A 23240-nucleotide genomic window follows, 5' to 3' on the forward strand; every position below is an offset into this window, starting at 1 on the left:
TAAATGCTTTAATTGGGACCATACTATCAAGCTGCATATATACAATTGAAATAAAGTGCATGGGTTAATAATCAATAATTGATCAGTACCATCTTTGATTGTCTGAGTGAATAGCAGGTAGAAGATCATCTGTGTTTTTTAACCGTGTGGCCCTGGTTTTATCAAAAATGTCATGTTCATTTTATCTTATGGCTTGCCTTTTTTCGTATAGGAGAGTGGGGGCAAACTCAATCTGTTAGTTCATAAATGTGTTTCCATTTATCCTTTTATTTATTTAAGTTACCCCCAAAAGTTAGAATCTGATATGTCAGGCATAAAAGAGGAACTCTGTCTAACTGCTGTATGCATCAAGAATTTAAGAAATCAGCAAAGAAATAGTTTACTCTGTAGAAAATATCCATACATATTTTATTCATTTCATTGAGCCATATGTTGCCTGAGGAGCTCTGAAGCCTGGAGAGTAATAAACAAGTGAATAACTATAATGAACATACTTAAGGTGTTGAATGATTTAAGAGACACCCTCCCTGTCTTTTAATACTAAAATATTCTTGGGGGTTTTAAAGTTTCTTTTCTCATTTCAAGACATTTCTTCAGTCATGCAACAAAGGCATTCTAAAACTATGGTTAAGACAGGCTAAACAGTGCATGTAATGACTGTAATTATACTTCTTCTCTTTTAACATCTTAGGTAACAACAGTACTTTGCAACTGTTTATACCTTTTCTTTAAGTAAAGGGGGTAAACGAATATACATTTATTTTGATGAATGCTTGTTATTGCATGCAAGATGATGAATAATAGTAAATAATGGAATGACAAAAAATAAAATAGGAAAGAAACATTTTTTGGATTACGTTTCCTTGCAAACATTTCGTGATTATCTTTCGTTACGTCTGAGCGATTTATACCCTTGATGGTAGATCTAATCATATTTAGATCTTCTCTTAGGTAATTGCTAATCATTTTTATAAAAAAATAAAAACTTCTGTAAATAAAACTCTTTGTGGAACTAAACCACAGATTTAGGAAAGCACAATATCTCATTTTTCCAAAACAACATTCTCATGTTTTTCATTTTCATATTATTCAGTCTATTTCCTGATGAAAACACAACAAACAACCTTGACTTTATATATTATTATATACATGTTGGTAATATCATATATCATTTCTCTTGTTTGCATTGACAACAAATGCAGCTCATGCATAATGTGTCCATTTATGTATTTCATATCTACCTTCCTGTGTGTTTACATATGCTGTTGTTTCAAATTGCAGAGAGTCTCTCTGACAAATGAGGCAAACAAAAAACTGTTGGATGGAAACAGAATGATAATGAGTAAACAACAGTAAAGTAGGCTCAGAAAAAAAGCCAAGATTACTGGGATGGTTGTCTGCTATGGCACTTTGCTGCTGCCTTGTTTGTTTACATGCGATTCAATTAGCCTTGTCCCAGGGGATGCCTATTTGGCAGACACACGGATCCCTTCCTCCATATTAACACTTCTGCTTTGGTGATTTTTATAACATGTTAAAACGTCTGATTTGTATTCAGTTTCCAACTCTGTGCTGCTTATTATTTGCCCTAAAACACAGTAATTCTTCCTGACTAGCGTGAATATAAACACCTGTAAGGCAAACAGGATTAAACTCATATAACATTTATAATACCCAAAGCTTTTAACTGTTCAACTATTCAGGGTCAGTTAATAAAAACAGTGTACAACTAACTCAATATTCAACCAGGGGCACCTCACCTCAGTTTGACCTCCTCTCTCTCACAGGGCCTCACAGGGTCACTGTATCATTGTAAGTGGGTGAGTTCAGCGGCAGGTCTCTGAAGCTACTCTAGCCTGAAGTGCAAGTATTCTTAGTGATATTTCTTTAAACAAGTTCATCCAACGGGCAGGCTTCCCTGAAGGCTTACGTTAATGTGTGAATTGTGGTGTGAAAACTAGACACATAACATGGATTGTAAAACTACCAAACACAAAACCTAATTTCTTTAATTATGTGAGGGGGCCATGATCAAACACTACTTGAGATAAACATTTTTAAAATGAAGCAAGAAAATCCTTGAACATTTCACCACAATCCTCCCTTTGAATCCCAAATTTCAATCTACTTATCCAAGAGGGAATATCACTGAATGCACTCGTTTCACATCTTGCATTGTGCAAAATCACTATCTTGTGCGGCTCAGCCGTGAGGATGGAGAAGTCAGCACTTCTAAAGCACGAGAGAGGGAGAAAGAGACAGTAGCAGCTGTTGGTAACACAGACAAACTATGCTTAAGCATATTTTATTTAATGAGTAATACCCTTGGACTGTTCAGAGTATTCACAAAAAGCCCTTCCTGTTTATTTGGGTTCCCAGGTAAATTGTCAAAATGCAACGTGCCTAAAAGAGATTAGACGCAGAGAAGCTAATATTGAATATTCCTGCACAAATTAGATACTGTTGTGGAAAAACAAGCCAGTTTCACGTTGAGAGTATGACACTGACGAACTCTGTGAGAATATGCACACTATTGTGTTTGTATATGCTTTTGGAATGGAAACATTTGTCAAGGTAACACATTTCCACTTATATATTAGAGGATATATCATATTTCTTATATTTTGCTTCCTCTTGAACATATCTGCTGCGATGAAAATAATTTAAACCAGCAAAAGTTGAACCAGCACAATGCATGAAGCCCAAGGGGATAAGTTATCATCTTATCGCTTGGAAGAGAGCCTCACAGCAGATTAACAAAAACCATACCGATATTATCTAGCCAGTAAGAAAGCCATTCATCAAAGCATAACATAGCCCTATCTGCTGGTAGCATCCGAACTGCTTGCATGCCTTCATAATGAAGCAGAGTGTGTGTGTGTGTGTGTGTGTGTGGTGTGTGTGTGTGTGTGTGTGTGTGTGTGTGTGTGTGTGTGTATGTGTGGGGGGGGGGAGTGAAACCTATGTAAACAGGGAGAGTTAAACTAAAGCATAGCTCTGGGGATTTAAATAAATACTGGCTTTGGCTGAGAGTGGCAGACAGTCTTAACACACACACACACACACACACACACACACACACACACACACACACACACACACACACACACACACACACACACACACACACACACACACACACACACACACACACACACACACACAGAGCCATTGTCTCTCTTCTGCTGACACAGAGTGCGAGCCAGCCACTATAGTTGATGATAAAGCAGGCAGCAAAGCCCTCACTAACAGTGCCACAGTGCTTATACCATATCTGCTCTCAGTCATCTGGTGTGTTTGTAATATGAAGTGTTACTCACCACTTGTCATCCAGTGGCTCCACTTGTAAAGTTAGAAATAGCTCCTGGAGCCACTTGAGGATACAAAGAATTTGGCAATAGTTTGGTTGGACTCAAATCCAGGCAGCAATAACCTAGGCCTATTTTGAGTCCTATTATGGATACCATTCACTGCCTCACAAAATAAGAAGAGGACGGATGAGTTAACCATGCTTAAAATATTCCTCCTCATTTTGGAAAAAGATTTACAGAACATCTAATGCAGACAATTCACAGGGATCGGTGATAGTTAACTGGTTTAGTAGAACTTATTAACCTCATGCTGAGCAGGGGATGTTAGATTGTGTCATTCCCATAAAAAATCAATTCCACCTAGAAATAACATCCATGAGTCATCGTCCCCTCCAAGTCAGTCAGTTTTCAACATGTTTGCAAACCTTCACTATGCACCAACAGACTCACAGTTCTTCAGTATAGCTGATGTTCTTGTTTGTGTCCCTTTTGGTATTTGTGTGTACCCTGCTATTTTGAGATCCACATTGTGAAAGTAGTCTGGGGAAATTCTGAGAGATGTGGGGATGGGGAGGTGTTGACGGTTGGCGATGGGTAAATGAGGAGATAGGGATTTATATCCTTCAGCTGTGTTACAGTATGAAAAACTAATACAATTTGTGTCCATCAATCCCCAACTCAAAGTCTCTAATTGAAATGGTGGGTTTTATTGATGGTTTCACTCTAAGCTTCGGTAAACAGATTTTCTGCAGTTGTCATTTATTCAAAATATTTCTGCAGAGGATAAAACTCTTCAGAGCAAAAAAACATCCAGCCAGATCTGTGTGTTCCAAGTTGTTTAAGATATCAAAACATCAACACTAGCTGCCCCTGATGTTTGTTTGAGATTGTACAGATTTTAACCAAAACCAGAGCCATCATAAACAAACTCTTTGGAACCACTTTACTTATTAAACATTAAGGGCCAGCTTGTTAAGTTTCGACCCTGATTAAACTACTAGTTAGATCATAAGACTGAATGCACAAAATGAACAAGGTAACTTTTTATGATTGGCTTGAAATTTTTGCCCTGCAACTGCACTGCAACTATGAGTCAGTTGTCCCAAGTGGCTCAGTGCAGCCCAAATTTGATTGGCATATCTGGTGAGCATTTGGAGAGGATGATAAGGGATTCTCAGACTCCAGGGGATAATGTGGGATTCTTTGTCTCAGGGATCAAACCAAAGCTGTGCTGCGAGGAAAGCATCACTCATCTCTCTCTAGAGGACCCTGGATGCAAAGTCCTCTGAAATCTGCATTGATTGATGGGTGCTTATGAATATTTCAAACTAAAATGTATAGCCTAACAATTCTTTTATCAACATTGGTCTGATTTGATTATAGTGCTATGCATAACACAACTCAGTTTTGTGAGGAAACAGACATATCAAAATTAAAGTGATCATAGCCATTATAATAAGCAAAATGATTAGCTGAACTTTGGGAAGCCTTGAGCTCATGAACAGCCAGCATGAGAACCCAAAAGTGTGCGCGTGTGTGTGTGCGCTGTGGTTCATGTCTGTGTGTTTGCCTGTGCGCTGTGGTTCGTGTGTGTGCGCGCGCTGTGGTTCGTGTGCGTGTGTGTCTGTGCGCTGTGGTTCGTGTGTGTGCGCGCGCTGTGGTTCGTGTGTGTGTGTGTGTGTGTGTGTGTGTGTGTGTGTGTGTGTGTGTGTGTGTGTGTGTGTGTGTGTGTGTGTGTGTGGTTGCCCACAGTGCTATGCTGCAGTCCGCTCCCTGCCGGTGTTGAGTGAACTACATGCATGGACATTAGCAGCGCAGCGACACAACCACGGAGCCCGAGTGGATTAAACAGCGTGTGTGTGGAGAGCCAATCGGTAAACGACTGTGTAACCAATTCAGAAATCTCGTAGTGCCATTGCAAGTCCGTTGCACCGGTTTACAGCTGCGAAACGGCCAGGGAAAGGCTCTTGGTAAACTAAGTAGTGCCGTGCATTGTGTGGCAGCTCGGCGGGAATGGCTTCATCTCCGTGCGGCAACACTAACTTTGATTCCGGACTGGAAATCAAAACTCGCTCGGTCGAGCAGACGCTTATTCCTTTAGTATCGCAGGTGAGTGCCATATTAACCCAACTCATATTTCTGAGTACTTTAAAAACGATTTCACAACAACAGCGGTTTTCGCACACATGAAGCTAACTTTGATTCTGTGTTTACCTGTTTATAGTCGTAGACTGGGTGTTTACCTGGCGTGCTGTGTTCAAAGACTGTCCCATGTGTGGTTTAATTTAATATTGGTTGTATTACTGTCACTGCTGTTATAAATAATGGGGATGTATCACATCCAACTGCTCAGTCGACTTATTAGTTGCACACTGCAAAGTCTTGAGAACTGCAAACTTTTAACATGTGAGATAAAAAGTAGACTAAACACTGGATTTGTTATCAGAATATATAACATTACACTGACTCTATACTACACATGGTGTAGTAAAAATGGGAGCAATTAAACCAATGATCCGCCATCCAAAAATACAATTAAACTGTGATGTTAATCCACTATTTAGCTGGACTCCATAAAAAAGTGATAATTAAAGGGCATTCAAGTTTCCCCAGAAGTTGTGTGCTGCCCTTTGCCAGTCCTGAACTGCTGCGTGACTCCCACTTCTCTAATTAGGCCACTTTGAGGCACGTGTTTTGTTTTTCAATAAACAGAAGCAGAAGAAAGACCCACTTAGCCACTGCTCTCTTTCAGCAACTCTTATCCTGCACACTTGAAACCGTCCCCAGCTTTAAAGCATAGAGTTTAGGTCAATGAGTTAATGAATCATTTTATTGTTTAGTGCAGCAAAGTAGGGGGAGAACTCCTAGGTCTGATTTGTTAATCAGTCATTGAATTTCAGGCTATTTAATTTCCATTTTGAGAGCAAGTTGATGTATTATGCAATGCCTCTGCTTTTAACATAAACATTACAAGTTGTTTCCTTGGAGTTGGGCTGCATCCCCCCGAATATGGAGTAACAGCCAGTCTTATAAATGCTAATTTCCCCTTGTTTTAAAGGAGGCTAAATAGTAAGCGACCAGCAAATGTACTGTTGTTTTCTCTGAGAGACAGTGGAAGAGAGCAGAGCCTCACTGGGGAGTCTGGACAATACCGTGATGGAAGGTCTCTGACACTATCCCTCCCTCTGTGAGCGCTGAAAGCCTGTTTCTTCCCTCTCTGGGTACTAAAGGATAAAAGGTCATCCTGTACTGAATGGATATGGGTTGGTTATCAGAACATATGATAGGGGGTGTGCTTCTGTGTAGCTTTAAGTAAACCGAAAATAACATTTTAATTTGGTTATACAGTATGAGAATTAAATTCAGCAATTACTGCAAGAATATGTACAGTAAGCATTCCTGCAATATTGTGCAAAAGCATTCAATACATCTGCTGCACTCTTATCTGGGTTACTTTAAGATAGTTATGCTGCAGCAAACGTATGGTGCACTCCTGCTTGCTGATAAAGACCGGCTGAGCTCCAGTGTGTAGTATAGAAGACTTTTCTGAATAGTGTAACTGCATTCAGTGCATAACCGTTCACTGTTGAATCGTGAGCCTCAAGGACAATCTTTTCTAACTTTTTTTTTTCTCAATGTGAGGCATGTCCCCATAGCAACAGAGCTCTGCAATGCTGAGAGTAACATGTCCCAGGGGTCGTTATCTCCGTAATGTTTCTTTGTTGTGGCTGTGATGTCATCTGGAGGACGGTCACTCAGTCAGTGCTGACCGGTACATTAGTCTCACCTGCTGTGAGTGCTTTTCATGCAGTGTGGTCATTGCACTCAAATCACTCGCACATTTACTGCAAATATGCACAAAGCATCTTTCTGTACTAATCGATTAGAAAAATCATGTGTAAAAATATAAATAGTTGCTGGTTTGGTAATTGTTTACTAGAGAATCAAATTGGTAGTGATCCATAATAAAAAAAAGTGCCTTGTATGATTGTTGGCTTAATGTCCAGAAGTAAGCAATGTATCCTACCGTCCATGGAGAAAAAGGGAGAAACTTAAGGCCATATTTAATGGTTCTTGCATTTACAGAACGACTTAAGCCAGATCAATCCTTTGCTACAGGCTATTATGCATGTGCACATCATGTGTTTGCCAAAAGAAATCTTTCCAACTTGTGTTTGTGTCAGTGTTTATTAGAAATGCTGACATTTAATGCAGTCCTGTAACTCTGATTGCAGCCTTAATGTGAGTAAGATAACTCCGTTAAGGGGTTTATGTGACAGGTATTGTCTTACATTGGTTATAGTTCAATCATTATAGCCAGTGTAAACACACTAACTGTGCGGGCTGTTTTGTTCGGCATCTTATTTGATGATACTTTGCACGTGTGAGTGTGTGTGTGTATGCACGCTTAGGTGCTGTATGGGTCATTAGATAACTACTAAGGAGGAAATGAAAAAGCCGTATCAGTGAGAAAAGCTGGTGTTTGATAAGGTATCATGTACAATATCCCCTTTTTTAATTTCTCTTCTCTTCTCTTCTCTTCTCTTCTCTTCTCTTCTCTTCTCTTCTCTTCTCTTCTCTTCTCTTCTCTTCTCTTCTCTTCTCTTCTCTTCTCTTCTCTTCTCTTCTCTTCTCTTCTCTTCTCTTCTCTTCTCTTCTCTTCTCTTCTCTTCTCTTCTCTTCTCTTCTCTTCTGTCCTCTCCTCTCATGACGTTGGTATCCTCAGGCCTCTGTTATCAGCTTCACTCCCACCAGGGTGTGTTGATAGGCCTGGGAGTCTCCCGGCCTTGCACTACGTATTTTCAAACCCGCTCGCACCAGATAGACACAAGCATTCTGTCCCGCTCACTTCTTCTCTTTTCATGCTTGTATGTTCACCTGTCTTATTGACTTCTGGTGAATGCATTATCTTTTCGACAGTTGGTCTGAATGTCAAGCACATTTTTTATGTAAAAAAAAATGTAGCTTGAAAGTTTTAAAGCCTCAATTAAAGTAAAGCCTCATTAAAAGCGTAGCCCCGGGAATTCTTTGGAAAAAAGTCCAAATTCAGGCTTCAAAGATGTGTCTTCATTTGAAGGGCAGAGCATCTTTTTGGCCGCTTCGGGCACCTATACTGTAACGGTATGAATGTGTGAACAGATGCAAACATACACATCCTCGCACAGGTCATGGCACAGACAGGCAGGCATGTAGACATCCCATTGCGTCTGTTTGTGGATGCGGATGCGTTTTGAACATTTATTTGCTTTTTTATGATATGACATAAGCATTTTACAAATTAAATGATGCGCTTTACTCTACCTTTCTCCTACATTGACTTGCATTGTGAGGGTCATAATAATTCATTTCTCTGCTGGTGGTCAAAAAGCTAATGTGCATCACACAGAGAAAAAATTAGAATATGTCTGCTGTTGTTTGTGTCCTAACCTGTGATGTAAGTCAGCTGGAAGGCAATAAGCGAAAATCTGGCTGCCTTTTCCCTTAGATCTGATCCCTGTTTTGAAGTGGTGATTAGTGGAATAACAGTTCTGTTCCTGGGGCTTTATAATTGAGGTTTGTTCCTAGTAAAACACACCAGCCCTGTCTGGTTGTGGCATGGTGGTCCTCAGGCTGAGAAGGTGTAAGGGTGTTGTTTTGAGGTAAAGATATGTGGGAACGAATAAGAGCTATGGTGTAATATCTGAGACTTTGATCAGGTTGGTGAGCATTAAAAACTTGTGACACACTGTCCTTGTGATACAAAGCTATGCCAACTCTTTAATTTTTTTGCAGAGCTAAACCTGGAGTTTCTTGAAAGATTTTCAACTATAATTGGGCCTGGAAAATCCGTTTTCTGTCCAAGATTGTTAGCGTCAACTTTTTTTAATGCTTCCTGGGGTTCTGTGGTGTTTGAATTTTTGCTGTCTGATGTGCTGAAAGGATGTAGGGTAAAAAAAGCTTTTCTGTGTTTAATTTGCTCACAAACTGGATTGAAATGGCATATTTATTACCCAAACAAAGCTCAGTGGAAAGTTTGAGGATTTGATTTGCTAAGAGCATTAGCATTTTGCAATATAAATTCTGCATTAAACAAAATACTGTCAAAAAGCTTTACATAAACTCACTACAGAGCTCTGTAAGCAGGACCATCAGTCACATTTCCATCAGTCTTTCTGGTATTATTGAAATGCAGTTTTATTGAGGCAATAGGCACTATTTCCCTCTTAATGTTCTCGGTCCTGTGGATGGGTGACATGACAAACGTCCTGGTAGAGAAGTTGTTTTTTATATCCGGACAGCGAGGCATTACTGTTGCCACGAGCCCTAACAGATCTGCTTCCTCCAGCCGTATGATGATAATGAAGACAAATGGGTCTCTGGCATGAAGGTGAAACCACATGAGACTTACAGTGCGCCAAAAGCATGCATGCGTGTGCATACACATTCACAGACAAAATATTCCAGCCTCATGACAAGTGTGTTTATGTAAGGTAGGGTGGGGGATTCCAGTGTGGTTTGTGTGTCTTTGTATCTGCATACTTTGGTTTGTGTGATTGTTTGCTCACGGACGACAGAAACAAAAATGAATCTGTGGTGCCGGTGTTTGAGGTTTTCATGTGTGAAAGCTTTTGCTTTCTTTGTGTGCTGTGTGTTGCCACCTTGACTTGTCACCTTCAACCCTTTGGAGGCCTGAACCAAATAACATTGTGTCCAATGATTACACATTTTCAACACAGGTCAGACTGTCGCAAAGGGCTAAGAATTTTAATGTATTGCAACTACCAGTGATTTTTTTTTTTCAATTGCAGAAATATACATTCACAATGACCCATTTGCCTCTGCAGGAGTCATCTTTCTTTCTGCGTGTGGTTATGTGTTTTGTTTTCCCCTTAGATTCATCATCAAATATGGTATATGAATTACAGTGAGCCTGACTTACATAATTGTTGCCTAAATGAGGATCAAAGGCAAGTTTTTGCTCTGTGGTACGTAGTATACAAAAGCAGTCAACAACCAGTGTCATCATCAAGTTGAAATGAGATGTAATTCCACTCAACTCTTTCTTTTCTAGTTAAGTGCTTGCATTAGTCAGACAATTTTGTCAGTTTTGAGAATTTAGATTCCTTTTTAATGACTAAACTCATTCACCTAACCTTACCACCATCACTCTGTTTTTTTTTCTCACTGACACACAAGCGCTCACGGACACACACACACACACATATGCACGCGCACACGCACACACACAATCGTAAGCTGTTTTCACATGACCAGTCATTCGCCCTAGTCCTCCCCCTTTTGCTCTTCCCACTATTGCTATCAGGGGAGTCATTACAGATTGCTGTTCTCTTTTAGTGGCGATAAAAGGGTCCGTCTCACTTGTCGATCTGTTGACCTCTCCCTGCCTAATATACTTCAGATGAGATGGTTGTGTATTTTTGTGTGTGGGTGCGCACTCATGTGTGTGTAAGTAATTGCATGTGTGCGCCCAAAACCTCCAAATAACCCAGCCTGAAGGGATCGCTCACCTAGAGAGAACATCAGAGTTAATTTAATGGTGAAAAAAGCTATCTCACCCGCCGACATTTCAGTTATCTGAAGGCGGTGGCTAATAGCGATACCGCTTTTAATTGTCTCAATGAAAGCTTCTGCCTCCGAACAAGAAGTATTGCTAAAGCTGAGAGGTTGATAAAGTATTGATTAGACATCCTTCCCATTATCAGAGAACTTAAAAGTGGCACAGTGTGCTCACATAGCTCAGAGTCCTACATTTCGTGTCAACTGAAAATGAGAGCAATTTCAGGGACCTGTTCTCCCAAAAAAAGGGGTACTCTGGTGGATCTTGGTCATGCAGAAAGTATGGTTTAATTTGTTTTGAGTTATCCCTCTTTGTGTTTATTGGCAATTAAAAAGTCCTCTGATAGTAATTAATCATAATGAAAAACACAGGATGTTATCTCTGTAAAGTAGTTTGCTAATTCATTTTTCACATTACATTTTTTATTCTGTGATTGTGATAAACTGTATTTTATTAATCTCAGTTTTCTGTCTTAACCATGTTCAGCCTCTATGTATTCATATGTAAAGGTTTCTCAAAGGATATAAGAGGCCTTCTAGTCTAGCTTGAAGGGGCTGTTTGGCCCATTTCCAGCCCGTATTTCCAGTTTCTTACAGTTTATGATGATGAGGTAGTGATGAGACGGCTCATTTTGAAGCGTTAGCACACAGGAAGAGATCTTTATCAGTGGGAATGTAGTGCCTAATGTAGCATGGTGTTTTTGTGTTGTCCAGCTTTTATCTGGCAGTACCCTGTGGATTGAAACAGATGCATAAACACAAGCCCAGAAACTCAGACCAGGACATAATTATTGACATCAATTACTCGTTGCACAGAGCCCATCTGTGAACTTCAGGGAAACGGCACAACCGTTTCTCTACCAGTCTGTCTGTACCAGTACATACATAATAATAACATCATAAATGATATACCTGATATACTAAAAATACAGTTTGGTTTGAGGTAAATTAGTATTATTATTATTTGAATAGGCTTCCTGCTGCTAACAGAACTGAAAGCAGTTACCTAGATTTAAAGATGGACAGAAATAAAATGTGTTACTGGACAGAGTAGACTGATGAGTGTGAAAGGACAGCCCTCTTACTGTAATCTTGTTGGCATGTACACTTCCACTTGTCTTTTCATGTTTTGCCAGAGATACCACACAACATATCTATATTGTCTGCTGCCTGGACAACCACAGGTAAACAGATCAGTATTTGGCAGGCAACTGTATGTGTTGCATTGCTTTTTTGTTGGCGGTTTCTTGGCTCACTGGAGAGATAATTCCAGTCTTGAGCACATGACATTGGCTGGGATTGTCGATGCACGCTGTGGGGTCTGGGCTTTGCAGGGAGAAGCTCTGCAAATCCTGGAGAAAGCAGGAAACCTTGCCAGTAGTAGGGTTAAAGAAAAGATTGATATCATGTTGCATGATCAGAAGCTATTACAAATATTTTGCACACTTCTCTCATTGCCCGATGTTTTTACAAGTCCTCGGTGCATATACTCTCTCTCAACACCCCTGTCTGTAAAACATATTGATACTTATAGTCAGTATTTATCAATTTTGTATTATTGTTGTCTGTTTTACTTTGATTTGTGTGATTTAGCTACAACCAGAGCTCTTTTTTGCCTATATTTGGTAACATTTTGCAAAATTGGCACCAAGAAGAATAAGCTATGAACTGTCATGTTTGCAAAGTATTTCATGGAGTTTTAAATAACTATCACTGATTTACTCTGGAGAAATCTCCTTTTTGTGCATGATTTGCTCTAATAAAGAGTGTTTTTTCAAGGATTTCTAAGCAGATTATGGACTTGTCATGATGAATACACAGATAATAAAATCCTCATAATCAGTAGGTCGGGCTGAATCGTACAACTATGGGTATCATGATTTATGACTCATAGTTGGTAGAAATCGTGACAATTGGACTTCAAGGGTTTTAGTATCATTAAGTACCTTGCTTGCCTTTCCCACAATATAACTTTGCTTCATGTTTCCCTCTTTGCGCCTCCCTGAGGAAAAGTGCCTCACAAAACACCTCTGCCCTATGCGACAGCTTTCAAACTCTTTTGTCTTTTAATGTCATCCAAAAGAGAAATATCTGACAAACTTCCCAGAGCTCTCCAAGTCATCATGTTTGTTCCTCTCTCCCTCTCAGCAGCAGCATTGCTGACTGTACTACAGAGGAATCCTCCAGTCTGGCTTGTATGTGTTAATTGCTTTTTCTAGTGTCTTTGAACTTCTCCCCTCTCGATAATGAGTTCTTTTAAGGAGATGAGGTTTGACATGACAGAACAAAGGGAGTGTGAAGGACAAGGAGAATGCGGAATACAAAACATTATTTTAAATCTTTTCTAATTCAGATTAGAAAAATATTTAAAGTTTGCTATGTTACTGCTACCTCATTATTGTACTCTATACTGTGCTTATGAGAATGTATTGTTATCACATATGTTTATCAATGTATTTGATTTGCAGTTATATGATCATTTGTACTGTAAACTGCAGAGTAAAACTTTGAGTAGTCATACTGATCACACACTTTTATGATGTGAGACCTGGGTGAGGAGGTTTCGGTATGTAAGATGCTATAGCACCGTGTTTGTATGCCTTTCACCCTTCCTCTGTGGCTCTGCCCAATTTCCTGATTATGTTTTCTTGTCACACACTTAACTCTCTTGCGCTTGCATTCTCTGTCTTCAGCCTTGTGCTTCTGTCTCCCCATTTCAATCTAAGCCCAATTTTTCTCCCTTTTAATCTCAGTCTCTCGAGAGACCAGTGTCCCTGTATCACCTCATTAATTATGCAGCCTACGGAAAACCTAGCCAGAGGCTACAAGTCGTGCACAGAGCTGAAAAGTTCAAACTGTTTCTCTTAGGATCTTTTACTGATTTGTCTGTGCTGTAAACTGAGACATAATCCTCAGCACTGAACCTATTCTGAGGAACATCGGCGGGAACAGCCTGTAACTAGCACAGCCACATTCTGCTGTCCCTTTCTTTGACAGAATTCCTGGGAGTGAACAAGCTGATGGTATTCTTACCATCTTTTGTCTGACCGACACATATCTTCAGGGGAAATGTTTTTGGAAGCGAATGCAGTGTTGCAAACACAATTGTAAGCTGATATGATCTAAAATGTTGTGAAAAGACCAGGAATAGGACAATAACCTTTAATACCCATAAGATTACACAGTGTTGGTAAGCTGTTTCTGAACAAACAGGTTTTGTTTTAAAAAGCTGTGGCGGATGTATCTGGATTTAAAGTAGCTAGATTTTCTCAGGCGTTTTTAAAGTAGTCTATTCAAATGGCAGCTTCAGTAAAGGTATTAACAGACCAGCAACCAGAAAGAAAAAGACGCAGCTTTGCGAATCCTCTTTAGATTGTCCCATTATATAAACTAGTACCACAAAAGTATTAGGCATATCAAAGATTTTGCCTAATTCTGGTATGTTTGTGTTATCCTAACTAACATCACTAGGATTGGACGCTCAACTTGTCATTGTTTCTGGGTGATTGGACCGAAAGGTAACCCAGAATGAGTGTAACACACACACACACACACACACACACACACACACACACACACACACACACACACACACACACACACACACACACACACACACACACACACACACACACACACACACACACACACACACACACACACACACACAGCGCCAACCCCTATAAATAAGTAAAAGTCTCTCACCTTCTATAAATAATGTTCCGGTTGTTCTGGACCTTCAAGCGTGTATGTTATTTGAAGGTCTTAACTTTTTTCATCTACTGATGTATAGCAACTTGCGTTTAGACTTTGTGATAGGAACTATACAAGTAAATATCAAGGGTGGGAATTCATTTCCTTGTTTGGATTTGATCAATCTTTTTGTTTGTAGAGGTTCCTGGAACTGGTGCAGGTAAAAGGTTGTTTTTGTTTTAAATAGACCATGACGTGAAGTTAAAATACTTGAAGACATAGGAGTGTGTCATTAAGTGAAAGCATATTCCCTAAGCCCCCCATGAGTATGTGTGAGAGAGTTGGTGTGTCACAACACAGGCCATTATGTAGTCTGAAGTCAGGGGGGCTGCATTCCTTCACAGGGATCAGATTTCAAGTTCCTACAATGTATAATAGATTGCTGTCTGAAATTGTGTCTGTGTATTGTTTATAGTAGCATCTCATCTAGGGTCAAAAGTCACAGTCTCAAAGGATGAGATGATACTGGCTGGTATGCATGAGTTAGTGTCTTTCCCCCCAAGGGTTTGAACTTGGCCTTGCTTCATCCGCTCACCACTTCCATCAATGAATCATCCAGCTCAGCCATTATCCTTCTGCTTTGAGGGTTTTTGATGTTTGGTTTGACACACTTCATCAATGTATTCATGCAGTCATTCACATTTTAAAGTCCCTCTCTTCTCAGATGTCAAAGCTTCAAGACCACATTATTAGAAATATCTTTTTTTTGTCCTTCTGGGTGAGGATCACTCTCGCTCCGGGGATAGTTTGCAGACGTGTTCACTTTCTTCCACACCTGACATCTTATCTTCCCATCTCCCTCCTTTCATCTGTGAAGAATTTTTGAGAGGCTCAACAACTGGCGAGGCAAAACATCCTGGAGGTAGCTTGTGAGAATTATTTAAGCGCTTTCACCAGACACTTTTTATTTGATTTGTGGCTCAATAGGTGACTCAGAAATGAAGGCCATTGTTCATTGTCACTTTGATTCTTCATTCAAGAAAAAACAACCTTATTATATAAGAAGCACCTTTGTGTCGGATGTATTTGGCCAGCCACTGCAGCCATTCTTGTTTTCTAAACTACAGAGCTTGCCATCGCTGTGGTAGGCTGTCACAGAGCCTGGTTAAGCCACTTTCACACGCCGTTCAGCGCGCACTATTATTTGTCCATTACTTGTAATTACCCATCATGATGACTGATGGAATGTTTTCGAGGCTGAGTTGGCAAGCAGTTGGGATTATCCTGTTGAGGACTTTATATAATTACCCAGTCATTAAACACGGCTCAGTGTGAAGACAACCTCGGGGGGGGGGGCACTAGCCAATGGTCACGCTGTTGTGTTCATACCTCCAAGCTAAGGGAACCATGCTGTTGTCTTCTATGTTGCATCCAAGAAGGCAACACATTTTGTTTGGCTGCTGCATCGTAGATTTTTGGGAGTGTAGGAATCCCCAAGATGAATGATGATGAGGATGCAGCCTCTAATTGTCTTGATTGTTCTGGGCTTTTTGGGCTTCATATAAAACATGTTGTGTGAAAGTGGATCTGGAGTTCTCAGACAGGTTTCATTGATTACGGTTCCGCCTCTTTGGGTTTTACACTCAGGTATTCATCAATCTTTGCTGGCGGGACTGGAGATCCCCTTTGACATAATTGAGGAGCAGAATCAAGAATACAATAGTGCTTCATCAGGAAGTGGAGTTTGCCTTTTTTAAGTGCTTTCATATCACGTTTCAACAACAAAAAGAAATCATCGAGGGGGTTAATCAAAATTTGGAGTCAGATGGCAAGCACAACGTAGGAACAGTGCTCTGGGCCACATAGTGCTTTTTGGCAGGGTCCAGAGGTTTTCCCCAAAAATGATTTGTTACAGGCCTCTTTTCCCCTGTTTGTTTCATCTCAAGCTGCGTCAAAACACAAGTTGAGACCGATCCTAGTTCCTCAACTTGTAGGATACCTTGCGATCAGGTTTAGTTTTTCATTAGTTACAAATTTTGGTTTGTTTATACACAACAACAAGATGTCATTTCTGCAAATGAAACCTCCCCCTCAAGTGTTAAGTTTGTTTTCTTTGCCTCTTCTCTTCCTGGAATGTAACCACTTGCCTAATACAATTATATGAATATTCTATTGCAGAGCTGCAAGTCCAATTCAATTAGTGAAACAAAATGTGAATTGATGTCCAGGCAAAGCCTTTATGAGGCTAGTTGGATGTTATGAAACTTTTTCCCAGATTGTTGCCAACAGCCAAATCTGATGTAGAGATTGAAGACATCGCATTTGGATGTAATATTTGATGTCTCGGTGTATTTCTCTGCTGTGTTTGCCCCTTAATGTAATGTTTCTTTACCAAATTAAACTTCCTGTAAAAGATTTATCCAAAGCAGAATTATGAAGGAGACGTTTCCGTGAAATAACCTTGTCATCTATGGAACAAAGGGCCCAGTGTAGCCTGGAGGAAAGTGTAATTGCATACGGTGTACGTTTCCAAATGGGAGGGATCTCATCTGCATTGCCCTGCTGCCCGGGCCAGAGTTGTCTTTGATATTACGTTCATGATGTTTTGCAAAAACCTGCTTAGATCAACGATGTCAGTGCTGTTAAGCTCGGTATGATAACAGATCCACGTAAAAACAGTAAGATCCAAGTGAAAATGTGTTGTGCTGTCAGTATTTTGAGTTGTTTCTGTCAGCTTTGGGTTTTGTTGCAGCCTGACATGACTTGTTTCATCCTATTGATCCCCTCCCTTTTTCTGTTGTTGAGGTATTTTACATCCTTTTGAAATCAAGATGCATGTTTTGATTTTTCACTGCCTTTGAAATATGCCTCTTAAAGTTAGATGTTGTATTTAGCTGCAGGCAGATGCCCACCTTACAGTTACAACACTCTTATCTTCACCCACACACTGGTAGGAAAAAGTAAAGTCAATTTCGAGCATAAAGGCGTGGGCTTCACTAATGAAGCACCTAGGGAAACTTGTTTGTATCATTGATTTATTATTTATTTGAAGAGTAAACCCACCCTGTTTTGGACTTTTTGCTCAAAACAAGTGTAGAAAAGATCCAGTTAAACTCCAAACTCTTAGTTCTGGTAGAATAAGAGCTAGAATGAGGGAGTATATTATACATGGTACCACGTTTCAAATCACTAATACAGACAACTGTTAAATATACTTGTTCCCGGGAATAAAATGAGATGATGGATTATTTTGCCTGTTTAATCCTTAAAAATGTTTGGAATGAGTTTAGCCAAGAAATTGACATCACAACCCCATGTAAAACTTAATGTATTTAGTCTGGATAAACCGATGAGATTAAATGTGTTTAAAGTGAGATTTAGAAATTCTGGTATGTGAATTTAGTTAGGTCAGCCAGGCCAGCTGTTTCCTCCTGTTTCCAGTCTTTATGGACACATGCTTCTGCTATATTAATATTCATCATTCATTCATCAGTGCAATAATAGTCAAATCAATCTCTATCTCACCAAAGTTTATAACATGTATTTCAAAATGTCTAACAGTAGCTCGTTAATGGCTGGGATGGATTTGTTTATTTGTATAGACAGATAATTTTTCTGGCATTGCTATATGTGAACGTCAGCCTGAGGCTTCATATGATGCAGCTTGTCATTCATGCTCATGAAAACTTCTTGGTGCACTGTTTAATTCAATATTGTTATTACATTAGTAGTAATCTGATTTTCTAGTTTACTACTCTCCCACGAGCATCTTTGAAAGGTTTTTTTTAAAGAGAAACAAGGTCGATGAACCACAACAGTAGTTTGTGTCATGGTTTGGTGCTCTGCAAACAGCGGAGATCGATTCCCCCCACTCCCCTTTTTGTTTCTTAGTTAACCTTGGATCGTGGTTAACAGAGCAAAAATTAATCCGCAGCCACGTTGTGTTTGTCTACCCCCCAGCAAGGATCATGGACTCAGAGGTCACACTGTGTAATCTCGTCTATCTGAAGAGTCACTCTTGACTAAAAGAGAGCAATTTCTTTTAAAGTTTTTGGATACAGTAGAGTGAACCGGTAAAGACTCATTTTGGTTTGTTTCCTCTGTAGCTCCTCTGCCTTGCCTTCTGTTTTTCTTCGTCTTAGCTGTCCACCCTCTTCCCTTATTTATTGTATGCCCTCTGCCATTCTCTATATCTCTCCATCACAGCTGTCCATCTGTTTTTCTACCAGGTTTATCATTCTCTCTTATCAGCTGCTGCTGGTTTCTCCAGACTTCCTGCACCTCATATCAGCCTGACTGATTACACTGTAGCAATGCTCTGCTTTCAAAAGAGATTATGTGTTACTGTCATTGCACACAAAACCAGGTCAGCGAGGTATCATTATACATCTTTTACTTCAATGAGTTATTCATCTGCTCAAACATAAAGTATGGCTTTATCCACAATGGTAACCAAGCATTTAAATAAACATGTATTATGGGAATTGCTGATTAAATATGTTTTAATAAAGACTGATTTTATTTTGCTTGTCAAACATTGTTGCACGGTGACAACAACTAGCTCAGGTCAGAGTGACCCTCTGCTCCACTCCCTCAGTGGGCCCACTTAAGACTTGATAGATTTCCCATTATTTTTAGACAGCCATGATGGAGTACCAGGTAGCACACAGCCTGTTCTGCTTTTCCTTTTAGATTTTACTTCTCGAGCGGGAAACACTACCCCTCTATGTCATATGAATGCTAAGCCAATCTGCTGCCAAGCCCTGCCGATGAATACTTCTCTTCATGTGAAACAATCACAAATATGTAGTCTAAAGGTCCAGGGCCATGTTTCCATTCCTCTATTTGGAAATCTGTCTTTGAGAAGTTTCAGAGAGGGTAAGAACACTTGAACCGTGGCAGAGCACCGTGGATCGATGCCAAGTTGTAATACCAGGCAATGAGTGGGATTATATTTGTCGTTTATTTGACAGGCAATGGTCCCTGGGAAAATATGAGCTTAGTTTATTGGCTTTGTCTGCTGTGTGCCAACCTAACAATCAATTCTGTTGCTTTGTCTTGGCTTCTCTGCAGACACGTTCACAGATAAAGCATGTTGACTGACAATTTTTGTAAAATAGAGCCAATTGCCCTTCACTTTATCTTTAGTTGCAGAGGAAACAACGGATGGCAGAACATATTCAAAATATATTTTAAGTAACACAACAAACATTCAACTTTTTCTTACATTTCACGATTTATATTCCCTTCAATGAAATCTCATGTTGTCATTGGGTTGAAGGCCAATCCAAAAAAGAGATTTAAAAGCTAGTGTGCATTGTCAGCATTAAAAATATCTTTGATTGATATACTCATTGGGAAATTGGTTTAAGTGATTCATACAGATCTGCATTATCATAGTCCAAGGGTTAGTTGGTGAGTCAGCTAATCTGACAGGGCTTGAATTCCTTACATAAAAAAAAAAAATGATGATGCACACTGCAGCAGCACTTGCTGTTGTGCCATGGTGCGACAAAAGCTGGGGAGGAAAAAGTAGTGGTTGACACGTTGCCGCGCTATGAGTCATACGAGGAGCCTGGAGCAAACATTTCAGTTGACTACTCGGGGTTAGGTGTCAGTTCAGCTTTAATGGGAAAGTCACGGTCACCTGCAGAGATTTAGCGGGGGGGGAAAACAGAGATGACAGTATAGTTAGCAAATCATGTTATGCCTTTGACCATGAAAATAACAAAGCAGCTCAAACCTCACTTTAATACTAGAACAGTGAGTAGTAATATTATGAAGGGCTGTGTTTATACCCCTGTAGGCCTCATTGTTCAGTACCTAGTAGACATTTTAGATTAAACAATGAGTTTGTGAAAACTGCCCAAACATTGAAAGCTGGAATCGAAAGTATTGCTAGATTCTTCATAATCTTTATTATTTATCTTTCAATTTGATATTTACTTTTAACCACTGCTAATTTTGGACTCTGTCTTGAAATTTGACCTAGCTTGAGTTCCCTTATGGTTGCTTATGTTACATGAACAGTTCAACATTTTAACTCGTATTTACTTTCTTGTCAAGAGTTTTTGAATGAGAGGATTGAGAGGGATATCATGTGTGTACAGTAAATATGACCAAACATAGAGGAAGCATGCTTATATTCCCCCTGACTACGGTACTCTTGTTTGAGAACCCTATTGACACAAGTATCAAAAATGTTCTAGTCGTGACTGCCAAAAAAAAGAAATAATATTTAACATGCACCAGTCAGTGAGTTTCCTGAGTAGAGTAAATGGTTGTGGCACAGAGAAGTTACCGTATAAAAAGCTCGGTGCATGTAGGTCTCAGATCCCAGGTGAGCCACCGCCTCGGGCTGCTCTGTATCTGATACTAACCCTCACATTATCCCCAGGTACACCGGAGAAGGGCCAGGTGAACATTGAGGCAGCCAGAGGGAGTTTGACCCACGTTGTGTTCAGGGCTCATCTCTCCTCTCCTTGCTTGACCTCTCCCTGACTTTCTCTTTGTCTGTCTCCGTCGCTCTCTCCCTCCCTCCCACTTACTATCCAGAGAATTACGTTTGCAAGAAGGAATGAAAAGAGGTATTGTGCTCTGCTGAATGCAAGCTGTGTGTGTGTCGATGTTTCATTGGCTGTCTCTACTCTAGAGCTATGCTATGAAACTATGCAGGCATCATGAGCCTTGGCATACCTCAATGGTCAGAGGTAGCAAGGTACCTGTTTTAGCATGCATCACATGTACTATCTTTCCATTTGTGAGAGCCCAACCTTACAGGCAACACTCCAAGAGCTTGCTTCGTTGAGATCAGTGGCATCATTTCCAGCTAAAAACTTGTTTTCATTATAATATTTCAACACGCACACGCTGTTTTATTTACTAAATAATGTAGATGGAAAACCGAGTTCAGTTAAATTGCTCCATACATAATACATTGCCTTTAGTACTTAGTTGGCGTAATGTTTTTTAAGAGCTTAGTAGTTAGACCGCGATGCCTTTAGGAGTGTTCAAATAGAGAATAAGGACGTATTTCAACTTGCCTGTACATCGAGTCCTTTTGACTTTTTCCATACAGACAAAGATAACACTTCAATGTATGTGTTTACACTATTTGCAATCTGCAGTCAGGTCTACTGAGGCCAGAAATGTGAATTACATGCACCAGCACTAGAGATTAATACTTAATTACTTATTAATAATAGTAGGCAGGAATGTGCCCGGACAAATTCTTAATCCTGTGTCATTTACATATTGTTTGATCAGGTACTTTCTGAGAAACAAAAAAGTTCAAATTTACTATCTTTTGTTGATATTGATTATGTCTGTTTCTTTCGTTTTTGAATAAAAAGCCTCACAAGTGCATCCACAACAGACCCACTATGTGTCATTCAGACTCAATAGAATCGTGATACTTTAATGTCAGTCATTGTCCCTCTTGAGTAGTAGGTTACACACACTGGGATACACCTAGTTATTATGAATCTGTGATAACCTTTTTGCTGATGTTTGCTGTGGATTCAATCTGCCTGTCCACATATTCAAATGTCAGCTCTGATTGCTGAGCCAAAGCTTGAGTCAGTGCCTGTCCCTCATACAACTCCAATGGGCCAAAATCGGAAAAATATACAACCCAATTCAACTCGTGCTGTTCAGGTTTTTGTCACTGTCCTTCAGTCCTTTTTTTCTGTATCTGCTGACTTCAGTACACCCCCACTTCTCTGTGTCTACCTCCATTAGTGTCCGTCTGCTTGTCTGTCTCGTTGGCTGCGTGTCATGCGTGAGTGGGCTGAGGTTTCATGTCACATGCTCGCCGGCTGATCAGTGACCTTTGTCACATGTCCCCCGCTTTCCTCCCCACCATGTTTACATAGTCTATCCACTGCCCAGACTTTGGTCAAACAAAGTGAAAACTGGCTTAACCCATAACATGATTGCCAGCTGTGAAAAACTTAGAACATTGAAACATGACAATGAAAATAAAACATAACCAAAACTGTTACTGATCATTATGAAGAGTTCTTAACAATGGGTAATGCCATACTGAAAATAACCTAAGGCATAAAGCTACAACAATTCCTCTCCTCTAAATAGCATTTAAAAATGTGAATAATTCATTGCCATTGGCTGAAATTCAATATCATAACCTATTGAGGCCATATAGTTGTATTGTTAAATGTGTTTTATAGCAGCAATAGTTTTCAGAAATGAGTTGTGAACACAACAGCGAAATAAATGAATGAATAGATCTACAACTATATTATTCGATTTACTCAATGCAACATTTTTCTGTCATCAAATACTGATATATACAACTAATGATAATGATGCAAAAAAGAGAAATCTGAAAATTATATCTGGGTTTTCTCATGCAACTGCAATTTAAAAACTCTAGTAACCTAATGAAAGTCTTACATAAAGACATGCTTGTCCTAGGGGGGCATAAGTACACAGGAATGATAATCTGTTTGTTGGTTATACTACATGGCTGTCAGCTTGCCCCTCTGTTGGCCTCTGCGGTTTTCCCACATCCATCACCTCCCAATGTGCTGCACCTTTCTCCCCCCTCCACCCCTCTCTTTGGCAATCAGCTGGTATTATCCCCCGTCATCTTGCCGTTGTATAGGCATGCAGCAATTTGACTATCTTTTCTTTGGAATTATCTGTCTTGCGGGGTAA

The 23240-nt window shown here is 39.8% G+C and overlaps 1 protein-coding gene across 2 annotated transcripts in view; it reads left to right on the forward strand.

Moving 5' to 3' along the window:
- Positions 1-5059: 5059 nt before the first annotated feature.
- ctnnal1 (catenin (cadherin-associated protein), alpha-like 1) overlaps positions 5060-23240 on the forward strand; it is a 46604-nt gene continuing 28423 nt past the window's right edge. For both annotated transcript variants that reach the window (XM_063899165.1, XM_063899166.1), the window contains exon 1: positions 5060-5420. In XM_063899165.1, the coding sequence (XP_063755235.1) occupies positions 5325-5420 (96 nt within the window). In that variant the 5' untranslated portion in view covers positions 5060-5324. The remainder of the gene's footprint in view (positions 5421-23240) is intronic.

Source organism: Eleginops maclovinus, chromosome 13, assembly GCF_036324505.1.
Source record: "Eleginops maclovinus isolate JMC-PN-2008 ecotype Puerto Natales chromosome 13, JC_Emac_rtc_rv5, whole genome shotgun sequence".
Taxonomy (NCBI): domain Eukaryota; kingdom Metazoa; phylum Chordata; class Actinopteri; order Perciformes; family Eleginopidae; genus Eleginops; species Eleginops maclovinus.